This window comes from Puma concolor, chromosome C1 (genome assembly GCF_028749965.1).
Source record: "Puma concolor isolate L17-30 chromosome C1, mPumCon1.1.hap2, whole genome shotgun sequence".
Lineage (NCBI taxonomy): Eukaryota > Metazoa > Chordata > Mammalia > Carnivora > Felidae > Puma > Puma concolor.
In genome coordinates, this window is record NC_141674.1 from 38,744,810 (window position 1) to 38,761,309 (window position 16,500).

General features: G+C 44.9%; 1 protein-coding gene across 6 annotated transcripts in view; it reads right to left on the bottom strand.

Moving 5' to 3' along the window:
* Positions 1-16,500, bottom strand: part of LOC112863632 (AGBL carboxypeptidase 4) — a 1,479,506-nt gene that overhangs the window by 238,496 nt on the left and 1,224,510 nt on the right. For 3 of the 6 annotated variants that reach the window (XR_015254691.1, XM_086716927.1, XM_086716926.1), the window contains one exon: positions 1,942-2,075. The exons of the other annotated variants lie outside the window; for them this stretch is intronic. Coding sequence is in view for 2 of the 3 variants with exons in the window: in XM_086716927.1 (XP_086573053.1) it covers positions 1,942-2,075 (134 nt within the window). In the remaining variant the exon portion in view is untranslated. The remainder of the gene's footprint in view (positions 1-1,941; positions 2,076-16,500) is intronic. 6 annotated transcript variants of the gene reach the window in all.

A 16,500-nucleotide genomic window follows, 5' to 3' on the forward strand; every position in this document is an offset into this window, starting at 1 on the left:
CAGTCGTATGGTGGCAGACCGAGGACTCTGGTTTCTCGGGCCAGTGCTTTTTCCATTCCATCACTCTGTCTCCTGGGTGCAGACTATACCATGACCACCCTCCCCGATTCCCCAGCCCCTACCCCACCCACAGTGCCTATGCAGTGACTTGCTCACGGGGTGGGGTGGGGGCGTTCAGTGTGTATTGGTGGAGAATCTGTGAGAAATCAGGCCAGGCCAAACCACCCAAGGGGAGTCACCACTCAAATCTCTTCGAGAACAAAAACATAAAAGGCAAAAACAAAAAAACAAAACAAGACAAAATACCTACCCTCCCCAACACACAAAAACCAAAGGGCATCCCACCAGTAACCTTTTCCTCAAGAATGCTTTAGTTGGGAAGGATGCTAAGAACTCTAATCTGTTCTAATCCAGGGCAGGAGCCATGCCTTATTTTCTCTGTGTCTCCACTGCCTACTCAGAACTGGCATTTGGCAGCAGCTTGATAAATGTTTACATAACTGAAAAGTTCAAAGAATGCTAACACTGGAAGTTCCTTTCAGCTTTACTCCCTCGTTTTCCAGGCGAGGAAACTGAGGCTCAGAGAGGAGAAGGACTATGCTTGGGGTCACGTGATGAGTTGCAGACAGAGCCAGGTCCAGAACCTAGAGCCCAACTTCCAGCACGAGGCCCCTTCCCCCACATCTGTCAGCTTCTCCCTGGGCTCCTGCCAAGCTGAGGCTCAGCAAGACAGTGGGTATACAGAGGACAGTTCATTGAGAAGAACATTATCCAGGACTATCTAGGGGCTGGAGTTTCGGCTGCCTGAGGAAATTCCAGCTCAAGTAGACAAAGCTTCCATTGAGGGGCAATGGGAGTCGCAGGACCAACTGAATTCTTCACTCATGGCAGGAGGGCTAGGAGCTCTCCTGATCCGGGCATTGGTGGGAGGTGCAGACAACTGAGGACACGGGATTCCAGACAAATTAACTGTGTCAGGTCAAGCCTGCCTTAACTTCTCAGTAAGTTTCTGGGTATTTAATAAAAAAGAAACAAAAACAACATGATTCTGAGATTCAGTTACATGACAGAATCCTATCCTGTCATTTTATCCATCGGGATAAGGTGCTGCTAGTTTAGCTGAACTTATCTGCTAAAATTGTAACGATCACTTTAGATAACTGTGTCACTACACTATGAGAACATCAAGGGCAGTGACTGTGTCTGCCTAATCTTCATGACCCCGGGGGTCAGCACAGAGCCAGGCCCATAGCAGGGGTGCAATGAATTTATGAACTGAACTCAGCTGCATCTCTTGGACTATGCTTTGGGAATGTCCTTGACCTTTTGTCCGATGCATGGTCAATGAGGAAGGCAGCCTTCTTTCTCCTCCCTGCCTCTGGGGTACCCATTGTACTGAAAAAACATATGGCTTGTTGAATAAGACATTCACTTTACAAATGAAGGCTGGAGGAGACCACCTGGGAAGCAGATCAAAGGAAATGCAACCTCAGGCAAAAATTTTCTTCCAGCCCAGGGTCCTGCAAACTCCTCTGTGTACACCTGGTACATTCTGCTTCCTATCGAATCTATACCCTTTGCTGTTTGGGGCAATCTGATAGTGACTGGCTCTGAACTGCTGCCCAAGAATGGCTGTTTAATGTTCCTGGAGCTCACGGTTGTAGGCCAGAGAGGAATGCACCATTCCAAACCCTCAGCAGCGGATGACACTGCTTAGATGGGGCAAACGGGGTGGTGCATGGTGGCACAGCATGAGTCAGGGCTCCTGGACAGTTGGTCAGCAAGGCACACGCATACTAGCTGTCTCAACACTCTCCCAATCTGAAAAAATTGCCAGAGGACATTTATATGGGGAGAAGAGGCCAGACTGGAACTCTTTAGCTATCAAGAATCTGAAAATGCCCCCATATACGTCCAAAAGAAGGGGAAAGATTTTGTTACCTTGATGTGTCTAAGCTGTAAATCTTCTTCCCCATAATCTTTAACCTCGCCATCTTCTTCTACGTGATTGAGAGAAAGTTTGGGGATTTTTATTTTCTTCTGCATCACACTGTTTTCAAGGTCAGATTTGTCTTCTAAAATGCATATCAAGAGAACAAGGTTCATTATGAGTCAAAATGCTCAAAATACCCATAATCGCAAATGCTAGAGAATGACTGACTGAGGCCAGACCAGTTAAAAAGGAAAAGCAAACAAACCCAAGACCTGTCCCTCCTGCATGCAGGGCTCCTAAAAGCAGCAGTGCAGATCAAACTCTAGGGTCAAAGGTACATGCTACAGGCACTGCCATTCGAAGTGTTGAAATAGTGTCCAATGATTTGGCTTAGGGGTTTCTCCATGAATACCTTAAAGGGTGGCCTTTTATGAATTCCAGGATCTTGGAACTGGAATGGCCCTTAGACTTCTATTTGGTCTAAACTAGCACGGAGCCCTTGACGATCACCATCTTTCTAAGCCAGGCGAATTCCCAGGAAGACGTGTTTTTCTGCCAGCTCAGCTGCCAATAAGCATGAAAGGGATGATGGCTCTCATGGGGCCTCTTGTGGAGCCTCCCCACAATCCCGACATAGGACAGGCTGAGGTAAGACAGATATGAGAAGAGTAACAAGTAACATTTACTGCCTTTTTACTGGTATCAGATCACAGAATGACAGAGTTTGAGGGGCCTTGGTGACCAACTGGTCCAACTCTCATTCTACAGAGGAGGGAACTCAAACCCAGAGGACAGAAGGGGTTTGCCCAAAATGTGAGTCTGAGGAAGAGCCAGGAGGGAGAACAGGCCTCTGGCATCTCACCCAGTGCTTACACGTGATAATAATACACACCAAAATGAACCACACACTGTAAAGTGCTACACAAATACAAAGGGATATTACTCCTCCTCACTTTCTCATTCTTTAAACTCAACTTCAGATAATCCAAAAGAGATTTTAGACTTCTTTAGATTTAGATTTTTTTCTCCTGCACAGATTTCAAACTTTATTTCCCAGATCTATCTTTCACTGTAGATATCAAAAGTAAAAATTCAAAGAGGGGAGTTCTAGAGGTAGAAACTTGAGCCTGGAACTGGCCCCTTGTGGCAAATACTTTGGGATCTTGTGTTCTTGGCTTGAACTGAGACTCTAGGGATTGCTGTTTCTTTTACTTCTCAAAGGTTCCCACTGCTATAGCCCAAATTCACTTTCTAGCATGTTGCCCAATGCTGGATGTGGCATGTGGCCAGGTAGCTGGTTAAATACAGTCTCTGAGGGTCTTTATGTGTGAGTGTGTGTGTGTGTATGCATATGTGTGTGTGTTAAACATGCTCTTACACTTCCCCCAAGCCAGGCTTCTCTCTTCACAACTTGTTAGTAAAGCTGAGAAGGAAGCTTATAAGCACACAACTATTCTAGAATGTAGTCAAATGCCACATCTTCCCAAACAGTCTTAGGAAGGGAGCCCCCGCTGGAGAGGAGTGGGACTCTGGTACCAGAGAGACCTCTTTGGGAACCTCAGCTCTTGCGTGGCAGGGTAAGGAGGGAGGGGGGAAGCCTTAGTCTCACAGAGCTCAGGTGTCTGCTCTATAATGCAGTGGGGAGGGACGGCACCAATAATTTACATAACTCACCGCACACTGCCTGGTACACATCAGGCTCTCAACAAACAGAACACTAAAACTGACATTATCAACATGCTCAGAATCATTTTTATCTCCTTAAGCATAAGGTGAGTAAAGATACAATTTTTAAAAATAAAGGAATGACTTAAGAAGGATATAGAGTGTGAGGGCCCTGCCCAGGGAAAAAAAGACTAGTCTTTGTTAACACCCTCCGCCTGAGCAGAGGTGAAAACGGCCTTTCCCACTAACTGGAGGAGCAATCCTCAGGTTCTATTTTCACAAGAAAGGCCTGTTTTTGTTCTCTTTGTGCCTATAAAATACATCCAATGAGTTAGGCTGAACAACAGTGGGGACTGTGGTCTTTCTAAAAGAGCAACAGCTTCTTCCTCCTACAGATCATTGTTGACTCTAAGTCAAAAAGCTGTGAAAATATAAAAGCGAAAGAAAGTGCTTCAAATGATGTTACGCTGAAATGGGGTAGGTGGGCGTTTCCACATGTGAAAAGCCAGACACAGAGGATGAGAAGGTGGTGTTAGGACTTCTGGATGTGTTGGGGCAAAGCTTCTGAGCTAGTTGTCAGTTTGATAAATTCAAGGGCAAAAGTTTGAGATGGAGACACCAAACTAGAAGTGACAAGCCACCCTCTGCCTCCTGAGCTGAAACTGTGTAGCTCAGGATCATGTTGGTTGGAGAGAAGCAATCATTCAGACGTGCAACACTAGGTAATATTTGCACTGAGGACAATCCTCAGGTCATCTCATGCAACCCTTTCAAAATGCAGATTAGGAGACTGAGGTTCCAAATGGTGAAGTCCACATATTTGTGTACTCAACAATCAGGCCCCAGGGATACAGGAATAGCAGTACAGTTCACGTTCTCATTGTGGAGAGCTCACTGTTGTGCAAGGTCATAGAAGTTAGTGTCAAAACATGAATAGTATGAGAACTCAGAACCTGTACCCAGCATCCACGGCATTTTCTCCTATGCCTCAGCATAACATTTCCTGAGAATATACACTTACAAGATCTAGCCTGGGCCCCAGAACATGGAGAACGAGCACCCAGTTGTGGGAACACACAATAAAACCACTGAAAAAACAATAATCCAAGATCTTCAATACTGAGTTTGAATAAGGGGGAAGTAACTGTTTTCAGAGGCAAGGGAGATCACTTTGGTCAGTGCAACCATGGTAGGTGCTTGAGAAGAGGCAGCATTTGAGCTAGGCTCCTTACTAACTGACTTACTGAGTGAGTTACTCTACTTCTCTGATCCTGCTTTCTCATCTGTGACTCACTCACTTGGCCAGGATGTTGTGAAGTGGCCAGGATCACTTCTGTATCAAGTTCTAGTAAGAACCTGAGTGGAGTGAATGGTATTTGGGCAGTTTTCATAAAAGGATAGCCATTTAAGGGTGATAAGAATCTGGAGGCAGCTGGGTGGCTCAGTCGGTTAAGCGTCTGACTTCGGCTCAGGTCATAATCTCATGGTTCATGAGTTCGAGCCCGGTGTCAGGCTCTGTGCTGACAGCTCAGAGCCTGGAACCTACTTTGGATTCTGTGTCTCCCTCTCTCTCTCTGCCCCTCCCCTGCTTGTGTGCACACATACTCTCTCTCTCTCTCTCTCGCTCTCTCTCAAAAATAAATAAAAACATTTAAAAAAAAAAAGGGTGGCAAGAATTTGGAACACACAAAAGGGACAAAGACTAGAAACTAAAAAAGGAATGTTGGGAAAATATTCAGACTGGTATGGTTACTAAACATGGTTCAGTAACAGGCAGAAAAAAGAGGTGAGGAAAGAAGTTAAGGCAGTTGGAGCTTAGAGAGTAAATGGCCTTGAATGCCAAGGTAAGAAGAACTGAGGTCCAGCTAATAGGTGTGGGGAAAAAACTAGGAGTGGGGCAACCCAGATTCCAAGTCCAGTCCTGCCACTTGGTGGGATAAGAAGTCAGGCAAGCTGCTATGTCAGTGAGTGTCATTCTTCTCTTTCTCTTCTCTTTGAGTATGTATCTCAAGTGGGAATCAAATCAGCTGAGTAAATGTACATTGAAAGCAACAGAGCCCTGTCTGTATATATGGTGGGTGGTGAAGCTCGGTAGAGCCTGCTGCAGGTTTGCTTTTGGGGGTGGAGACCTGTCCAGCTGCCTGCCTGGGGTGCTCCACTCTCTACCTGAGGCCCCACCCCCACCAGCTATACCCACGGCTCCATGCTTGCCCAGCTAACTGGAATGCCCCCTTCCTTTCTTGTCTGCCTGGCAAACTCCACACAGCCTCCATTCACCTCCTCCTTCCTCCTCAAAGGTCCCAATACACATTGTACAAACCTCTAGGTAGCTTATTTTCTTACTCTGCTGAGATCATCTGGTTTGAAGTCAACCTTCCCCACTGGAGTGTGAGTTACCTCAGGGCAGGGCCCAAATCCTGGCCATACAACAGGGAATCATCAAACAAAAATGTTTAATGGAAGAATAATTTTTAAAAAGAGGCTACACCAATAAACCTATGAAAAGGTGCTCACAATCATCAGTCATTAGGGAAGCGCAAATCAAACACATAATGAGATACAACTATCCACTCACTAAGATGGCCATAATGAGAAAACACAAGGGAAGAGAGAAGAAACAGAACAAGCAATGAGAGGATGTGGAAAAACTGGAGCCTGCATTCACTCCTGGTGGGAATGTAAACTGGGGCAGCCACGGTTGAAAACAGTCTGGCAGTTCCTCCAAATGTTACATATAAGACCATCATATGACTAAGCAATTCCACTCCTAGGTATATACCCAAGAGAAATCAACACATATCCAGCAAAAATTTGTGCATGGATGTTTATAAGCAACATTATTCATAATGGCTAAAAGGTGGTGACAACCCAATTGTCTATTAATTGGTGAATGGATTAAAAAAAATGTGGTATATCCATGCAATAGAATATTACACAACCATAAAAAGAAATGAAGTGCTGACAGATAGCGACAACGTGATGAATTCTGCAAAACATTATGCTAAGTGAGAAAAGCCAGACACAAAGGCCACATGTTGTCTGGTTCCACGCATGTGAAACACCCGGACAGGCAAATCCATAGAGACAGAAAGTATGTTTGCCAGGGGCGTAGGGGGAAGAGGCAATGAGAAGTGACCACTTAATGGGTAACAGGGATTTTCTCTCTCTCTCTGCATGTGTGTGTGTGTGTGATGAGAATGTTCTGTCATCAGATAGTGAAGATGGTTGCAGAACACTGTAAATATACTAAGAATTCCTGATTTGTACATTCTTTAAAATGGTCTAAATAGTGAATTTTATGTTATTAGACTTCAATTAAAAAATAGGCTACCACTTGTAGCATGTCTACTACCTACCAGGTACCATCATAAGGCTCTTTACTTACATTACTACATCTCACAACAATCCTGCAATTATTAGCCACATTTTTTTTTTCCCACAAAAAAAGAAATGAGACTCAAAGAAGGCTTAGTGCCATCCAGATGGGAACATGCAGAGTCAAAATTTGTTCTAAGTCTCTCTACCTCCAGAGCTCATGCTCTACCCTTTCTAAACACAGGCCTATAACATGCAGAACCAGAATAAATGTTGAATGAATGAATGATGGCCATAGATGAAAACATCCAAATTCCCCAGCCCGAAGTTCAAAGCAGAAGACCACTTTATTCCTGCTCTCCTGCAACTCCAGATGCCTCTGTCCTCAGGAAGCCTCAAGAAAGCAGCAGTGATCATCACCAGACATAACAGAAACAGGTTGTAGCCAGGCCTAAGGACTTGAAATGGATTCTTTGAAAAGGTAGGCTGAGCAGTAAAGTCTGAAATGACAAGAGTGACTTCTAGAAAGGAGCAGAAGCAGATAGTCCCTCTAACCCCATGCCTCCTGATCTGGACAAATGGCCAGGGAGATCCTGAGGCTCCTCTGGAGCTAACTACTTCCTGGTTCCATCTTAATGCTCATCAGTCTCCAACTTGACTGGTGCTCCAGGGATAAGGGCTCAGGAAGCCCTGGGGCCTCCATTCATCCTTTTCTGTAGTCAGTGCACATTTGCTGAGCTCTGGTCTCAGTTTGGACCACTACAACCCAGAATGTACCAAGAACCCCAACCAGAAAGCAAGATTTGACTTCCTGAGAGATGCTGCCACACATGGGGCAAACCTCTGGGTCTCCAGGCCTTCCTGACCCTAATTCTGATTGAAGGTGGTACCTCACATCTATATCTAAGCTACAGAAAATTAATGAATAATCAGTGTCAGCACAAAAAGTGGAAGAAGTGGTTGGGAGAGGGAGGCCCAGGATCTAAAGAAGCAGCATGGTCATTTGAATGAGGTGGTCCTAGTTTGGAATTCTGTCTCTTCCACATACTAACTGTGGGACCTTGGGCACACTACTTAACCTGTCTGAGTCTCAGTTTCATGATCTATAAAATGGAAATGATAAACTGTTTTCCAAAAGATGGTGCATGTAAAACACCAAGCACAGTGTCTTTCTTGTCACAGGTGTTCAATGAATAGCTGCGCTGAGGCTATCCCTGTGGGTTATGTGCTTGGCTTTTATCCCATGGCAAAAAGAACCACTGCGGGTATCTGACACAGTCTGAGACATGATGAAAGAGATGTTTTGGGAAGATTAATGTGGCAGTGGCAAGCAAGATGGATGAGGTGTGAGGAGGAGACTGAACATAGGGTGACAAGAAGCTATAACTCTTGACTGGTCACAATAATGAAGGTGAACAGTGGTGTGGATCATCTAAGGCAGCAAATAACCTCATGTAGCATTCTAATGTGGCTTTGGGGTGTGCTTCTGGCTTCACATTCCAGGAAACCACAAAAGGAACCAGCAGTGGACTCAGAAGGACGAGGAAAACTCTCTAGTAGTCAACCTGCCTTTGCAACTGTTCCAAGCTTAAGACTAAATAATCAGTTCTCAGGTAAACAAACAAATATGTAGCCTCTGAAGAGACAACCTTTACTGATTCTGACTGCCTAATTCTCTTGTTTCCAGGGGAGAGAAAACCACCAAGGATTTGGGCATCAACTATTTCCTCCTCCTTTGCAGCTGCTGTGATGTCAGTTAATTTCATTCATCCATTCAACAATACTAAGTACCTACTGTGTGCCAGGACCCATGCCAAATTCTTTATTAACATCAATATACTTAATCCGCCTGAGAATTCAACTGAAGCAGAAACCAAGGCTTAAGGAAGTGAGATGGCTTGCTTAAGACATAAAGCTATTATACAGTGGAAACAATTTACAATCAGGTCTGCATGACACTCAGGCCCTCCCTGTTCGTATCATGTAATTATCCTATAGGAACAAGAGAAAAATGGTTAAGTTGCTAAAATATCCTCAACTGAACTACAAGGCACATATACAATGATGAGCATGTCCATATAACTTCCAGAGTGCCTGCTTTCTCCTAAAACCTTGCCTACACCCAGAAGAATGTTGTGATAAATTCCCAAATTGAACTAGGCATTATACAAGTCCCATCTGACTTGATGGCAGACTCCTGAACTGCAAGCTTATCAAATCCACCCAGCTCTACATAATCCGCAGAGTCCTTATTCAAAGCTGTAAAATAGGGTAGAAGCTACACTTCATTGGTGTCTGTTACTGACCTTTGAGAAAGAGACACCCCATTAAAGTGGAGGTACAGTAACAAGCAAATAGTGTCTTAGAAAACAGGCAGGTGGACAGGAATTGCCATGCAAGTCTGTCTTCAAAAGCGATGATAGCCCTGAAGGATTTGCAGCATACAGTTAAAATGGGAGAGGGACTGTCGTGACTCCCATCTTACATAAAATCATGCTGGATAATTAAAAGAATCCAGTATCAGAGAGTTTAATGTGGTGTGGGTTTGTTAGCTAGGGTGAAATTCTGAAAGGCCAAACATAAAATGTTGTACAAAAGTTGGTCTTGTCTTAAAAATATCTACAGGCAAGTTTAAAGTTTCTCATATGTACAAAAATCCTGTAAAGTTTTACGATGTTTGCATTAAAAACAGACATGCCACAGAGAAGGCACGCACATTGCGTTTTCTAGACTGTGGTGTTTGTTTTTACAGAATCCAAGGCAGGCAAAATTCTCAAGTTTCAAGGATTATATCCAGTCAATAGACCAGAAAGAAGAGGGCCCGCTGTGGTATAGCAGAAAGAAATCAGGAGATGCTGGTTCGAGGCCTGGCTCTGTGGCTAACTCTATGGCTGATTGGGCACCTTTTTTTGGTTTTCTTTTCCGTAAAACACAGGGACTAGACTAGAAATCCTCAATGGGTCCTTCCAGCTCTGTGACCGCTGACCAGTCACAGGGAAATCCAGGTCTCTTTCTTTTCTGTGCAGCGCAGGGTAAGAATAGATGATCTCATCCCTCCAGGTGGGCACATTAGAAGAAATGTCCCACTGATGCCATTCAAGAAGGAGGAGAAGAAATTGCTAACCAGGTTTCAGTAGGTCTCCTTGCTCTCCCTCCCACTGCCTCACTGGCCTTGGCACAGGGCTGCAGCACAGACAATACTAGGAACTTCATCCTGCTGGCTCATTTGTCAGGGTAATGAATGGCACCAGCATAGGGTCACAAAGGGCCAAAACATACTGGGGGATGACTAGCCTTTCATGCTGAAGCCAAGCCCTAGGAGGATTTAAAATACACACAAGTTAAACTTACACTTATCTGCTTCTTACGTGTGCTTGTTCCTCTAAATCAATCCTTTCCACGAATAGTAGTACCCACAGCCAAGGAAGCTGTTCTCTCAGGGACCCTTGGCTACCATAGTCCTTAACAGTGGCCTATATTTAGTGAGTACCTACTGTGTGCCAGACGCTTTTCCATATTACCTTGCTAAGTAACCCAGTGGGTGAGTAGCTGATTACTATTCCTGCATCACACTTGAGCACCTGAGACTCAGAGGTGAATTGATCTCCCCAAGGTCACACAGGTTCTAAGTACCAGAGTCACTGTTTGAACCCAGATAGTCAGACTTCAAAGCCCATCTTCTTTCATTCTCTATACTTCCTCCTTGATACTTAAGGAAGTGACCTAGAGGTCCCCTAACCAAATTCTCTCATAGGGCAGGATTCCATTCCAGAATATCCTTGACCTACTTGCCACCTCCAGTGATAAGGAGCTTATCATCATGCTGGAAGCCCTTTTAGTTGTTCATCGTTCTCTCTGTTAATATCATATTGCTCCCACCAACTCCTATGAATTCCATTCTTTGCATCCAACTCTGCTTTTTGGACCCCAAAGAACAGGCCTGATACTTCCTGCACTGGGGGCAAAACTCAGACACTGAAAACTACCAAAATACCCCATGCAAATCTTTCTTTTTTTCTCTTGCTTATATATACTTAGCCGTCCTTATGTCTAACCAATAGCTCTGAGGAAAAAGTAGTTGTATGTAGTTAAGAGAAAAACAAGCCTAGATCTGGGATCCAAAGACTCTTTCTTAGTTTGATTTTCAGGACACCCTTCTGTCCTGGTTACTACTCGATTCTCTGTCCATCTCTATTTCTTCCCAGTCACCTTTTTTGGGCTCTTCTTCAGCTGTACCCTTAAAAGCTGATGTTCTGAACAGTTCTGCCTTGCATGATTCTTCACTCTGCACCCTCTCCCGCTGTGACCTCACCAGTCTTGTGGCTAATGACTTCCACATTTGGATCTTCAGCCCAATTTCAGAGTGCTGTCCTGAACCTTGGCCATATGCCTAATTGCTCTCCTGGAGCATCCACCCAGATGTCCCACAGGCCCCTAAGATTCAACTTGTCTCAAGCGAAACTCATCATCTCTTCCAACCAACTACTCTTCTAGTGCTCCCCATCCATGGAGGGAGGAGAGGCCAGATTACCACATCCTCCTCACCACAACCAGGCTGTTCCCAAGTCCCATGGATTCTCCTTTCTAGATCCCTCTCAGACCCATCATGACCACTGCCACCTCAGTTTAGGTGTCACACTTTTTGAATGAACTGACTCACACTTCTCCACAAGCCCTGAGTACGTGGGAAGATTCAGTTCATTGCCTGGCACCTATCGCACCTGCTATACCACTGTTTGAATAGCTCGCTTCTCCCAGGTGATACAAGAAGCCCTATTTTATAGGGATGTAGACAGAGTATATAGAAATTCTTAGCACTGGACCTGGAACCTGGTGAGCACTTCATAAATATTTAGTAAGTTAGTCCTTAAAGGCAAAAAAACAGAAACAAAAAACAATGCCCATTCCTCCTGCATTTCCCTCCAGCATATGGCTGACCACCTAGTATAACTCAATACCAGCAGAACTTAAATACATCAGAGAAAACCTCTTCAGGGCATGTATGCTTTTCTGGTAAGCATTTTAAAATGAAGAGTTCACACATCTCTCTGTCTCTCTAAGGAGTTTATAAGACAAGCAGGTAGGCACAGTGGAAAGAGAATTAATCTTGGAGTCAAAGATCTAAATTTGAACTCTACTTTTCTGGTATGTTTTTAAAAATAAAAACTAGTGTGTTCTTGAATAACAAAACACCACACAAAAGAGAAAGACCTCAGCTTGCCTGGGGGCAATTTTTTTCTTTCATCCTGTGAACCAGAACTCTGAAGTACTCTGTAGCACATACCATTTAGTTGTAACAAATCTGTGGTTCTCCAACAAGATAAATCACATCAGACTGAGCCTTCAATGGTTAACATTTCAGTGGAATCTGCAACAGATGACAGCAGGCAAGTTCCAATCTTTGCTCCAATGTGTATTAGCAGAACATGTCAAAACCTAAATTAAAAGTTTTCACTCGCTTTAAAAAAAAATAAATCCTTTTGTTGGCAGTCTCCCACTGATGACATGTAACAATCTTTGCATATGAAATCGGCTAGTCCCCTGCTTCGCTGCTAACTTTGTAGAAGTTCCAAAGCGTTTCTGGAGCAAGTGATCTATTTGGACCGACAATGCCAAGCTGGGACCTGAGCCCTGAATGAGCTAAAATTACCAAAGCAAGAAGAACGTGGCTTTGGAAGCTATTCCCCCCCAAGTGTGGGGTTTTTCTAGTCAAGGGAGTGATAAAGAATGTTGACTCTTTCCAGATGAACAACGTTGAATGAAACCTCAGAATCCCGCTGCAGGTTTCTGCTCTGAAAAACAAGTTGCTGCTACAGAGGTTCCTGTCCTTTCCTACTTCCGCTCCCCAAACATAATAAATGCACCTGTCTTCCCCAAGTTCATGAGTTCAGCACAGGCTGGCTGGTGTGGCCTGCGTGCTGGGCACTTGCAGGCACAGAGACCAGGCAGATGGGGCCCTGTCCTAGAGGAGTTCACTGGCTGGTAAGGTAGACAGGCACACTGAAACAAAACCCAAAATGCTAAGATCCATAAGCAAGGGACAAGCAAAGCAAAGGGAGAGCTCCGAGGAGGGAGAATCTCCTCTTGGGGCAGAGGGTAGAACCGGGAACACCCTTGAGGCAGTGGGGCTCCCAGTGTATTTTGTCCCCTCCTCTACAGCCCTCAGCTCGCTGGACCACAAACATGTCACATGTTTGCCTTTCCCACTCGAAGGTGAGCTTCATGGGCAGAGGCCCCACATCAGACAATGATTAATCCATCTTTGTTGGCTCAAAGGAGTGACTGCGGGTGTGTTCTCAAGAAGGCATGAAATACCGGAGGTCTATGGAAAGTAGGAAGGGTGGATGAGGCTGGAGAAGGGAGGGAGGGCTCGGGCTGCTATAAATGCCAGGAAGCTGAAGTTTAATTCACTAGGCAAGAGGGAGCTACAGAAGGTTCTAAGGAGAGAAGTGAATTGACCTAAGACTTCGTTTTAGAAGATTATTCTGATGGTGATTTAGAAATGAGACTGCAGAAAGGGTGAGCAACTAGAAGGCCTCTGCATTGGTTTAGACAAAGAAAAACTGGTACAGGCCTGAATGCGCAGTGGCAGTAGGGCTGGAAAAGAAAGACTTAAAAGAGAACCTGCAAAGCCCACCTAGAATTGGCCTTTTCTTTGCTCCCACCCCTCTCCCTGCCAGTGCCTGGCTTCTACCTATAATTCTTACCATGGGCCCTATGACTACATATTACCTGAGGATGATGCCCCTTTCTTCTCCATCACTCTGCCCCTGACAAAAACCTATACTTTTCAGGGCCTGATAAGTGAACTCTTGTCTGCCCCAGGTCGTGCTGTCATTTCAATGCCAGTACCTCAGCTGTACTGGTGCATTCACTTATTATGGCACTGGGCCTGGCATGTAGGAAGTAGTAAAGGGACATCTGACGACCAAAGGAATTTAGCACACCCAAATAATAACACAGCATAGGTGCCTGGATGGAATAACATAGAATTTTAAGACTGAGCCTACTGAAACCAGTTTTTGCCCCGTAAAAACCACAAAATTCAATCCTATGAGCCACAGTAGCAGGCCAGATTGCAGTTGGATAATAGTGAGCTCCGACATGGGTAGCTCTCACTTTCACAACCTGTTTGGCAAATAAATGAGAGTGAGCAAAGAGAGACCAACGGTGAACCAAGTCTTGAGTCACATGGCTCCTCTACAGAGGATGGGAGCTCCTCTGAGATTTCCTTAGTAAAATGACAACTAAAGGCAGAGAGGGCACGGAGTGTGTGCTCTGTAGGAGGGAGGCTGGTAAGAGAGGAAGAAGACGAGCAGAATGGGCTTGAAAACTTTGAAATGAAAACTGTCCACTGGCTCAAAAACTGGCCTTGAGCTACGCATTTCAGGGTCATTTCTTCCATTGGCTTTCACTCCTTCCAAGCATGCTGTGTGGTGGGTGGGAAGATTAGCTACTTTACAAAGCAGACTGCCAAGCAGGGCCTTGGCACTGGAAGACCTGTTTTCCAAGGCCAGCTTTGCCATTTATTAGCAGGCAAGTCTCAGCCTTGGTGTCCTCATCTAGGAAATGGAAATAGCCATAGCGATCTCTACCGACAGGGGCAAAGGGAGGACTAACAGAGACAATGCACATACACGTAGCAAAATCATCAGTACAGGTGGGTTTGTTTCTTTTTTCCTTGAAATGATATCACAATCTGTTGAGAGGAGGGCTGTACTGTAGGGTCTGATGCAAATGAAGCCATGACATAAACCACCACAGGCTGGAAAAATGCAACGCCCCACAGCAGTGTCTTTGACATTTCCTGGATATAAGAAGAGGTACACTTGAACACAGCTCTGGGTTGGCCCTGGGAAATACCCAGTAAAGTAACACACTTGTCACCCAAAGCCATAAAGTAGCCCTAAAACTGCCCCTGAACCCATGCTGTTGTTGCCAGAGAGGGATTAACTACTCATGGCTAATTCACAAACATAAAGCCATCTCTGCCTCACCATTGAGAGCTCATCTCCTCACATTTGATGCCACAACACAGTGGTGTTTATACCTGGGAGATGCCAGAAGATGAGCTCTTTAAGATGAAGTCACTGTGAGCAATTCTCAGAGCCACCACGTTCAAGTCAAGATGGAATTTCAAGACACACAGGAGAATTCTTTCAGGATAAATGAATCCCCAAACCCACCCTGGTCCTTTCAATCAGGTCTGCAGCCAGGGCATCGGCTCCCATTTAAAAATTAACCAGCTGATTGGAATTCGAAATGTGGTCTAGCCAACCTCAAGTTGTTTCTTCCTCTCCTTTTCTCCTCCCAAGGAAAGAAGTGAACGAGGTAGGGGAGGCACTTTCAACTCACTTTGCTCAACTGGCACCATGGTTCTTCTCTGGATCTACTCTGCCAATTTCCAGATGGTGCCTAGATGTGTTGTTGTTGTTGTTGTTGTTGTTTTTAATAACCCCAGAGATTTATCAACATTCCAACTTGGAGGATGAATAGTCTATAGATTGAAGATTCATGGTTCTAGGGCCAATAACTACATTTCTTACTTATGAGGACTTTCATTGATTTTTAAAATCAGAGTCGGTGAGGGCTGCCTAGCAGCCTCTCTGCGGTGCTTGAAGAGCCAAGCAGTTTGTTTGCTGAAAGAACAAGTGGATGAATGAACAATCTCTAAAGGAGGAAAGCAGTCATTAACACACTAAGTCACATACATACCGCTGACTTCTGACACACACCCCTTCCCTTCTCCTAAGGCCCTTCCAGATCTAGGAGTATAATACAATCATCAAGAAGCATGCTTTCTTTTCTTCTAGCCAAAGGGAAGCTGAGGTTACAACCTAGTTACAACTTCCTCAGGCCTATACTCTTGGGAAATAATCTCCTAGCCCCTTCCGTTAGGTAATTAAAAGCAAACGAACAAAATAAAACCTAATCAGCTACAAAGGTTTCCCTTTTCTATCTGCATGCTTCCTCTCATTCTGGTTTTCTGGACTCATCTGTCCTCGGGTGTTGTGAATGGGCCTATGCCCCTGTACCCCGGAGTGTGTCAGAGAAGTGGTGAGGATACAGTCTGTCAAAAAGGGCGACCAGTCTTTAGTTCTTCTTCCCCACTCCTCAACTGCAAACCCACTTTCCAGAGGCCACGTGAGGTGGTGGAAAGGACCTAGAGTCATGAGCCAGAGCTCTGACCTGCTAATTTGCCATGGGACCCTAGGCAAGTCACTTCTGTGTTTCAAGCCAGTTTCTTTATCTGCCAAGTTTAAATATGATACATGCTGGCTTCATCTTTCAGGCTAAATGTGAGAAAGCAAAGGAAGTCGGAAAGATTGGAAAGGTCTTAAAACTACGACATCTTCATGCAGTTAGGAACTGGCCTTCCCTTCCTAACCCTGGTCTTCCCTTCCAAGTGGAGACCGGGCCAGCTGACTATCCCTGCCCACTCCAAGGTACCCGCCCCCCCCCCCCCCCAGCAGCAGCTAAAAGGCTGCTCCCCAAAACAGAAGTGATACTTTCTTCTTCCTCTCATGTCTGTACCCAAGTCTCTCAGTACTAGCTGGGAAAGAGTGTCCACTGACTTCTCTTTACAA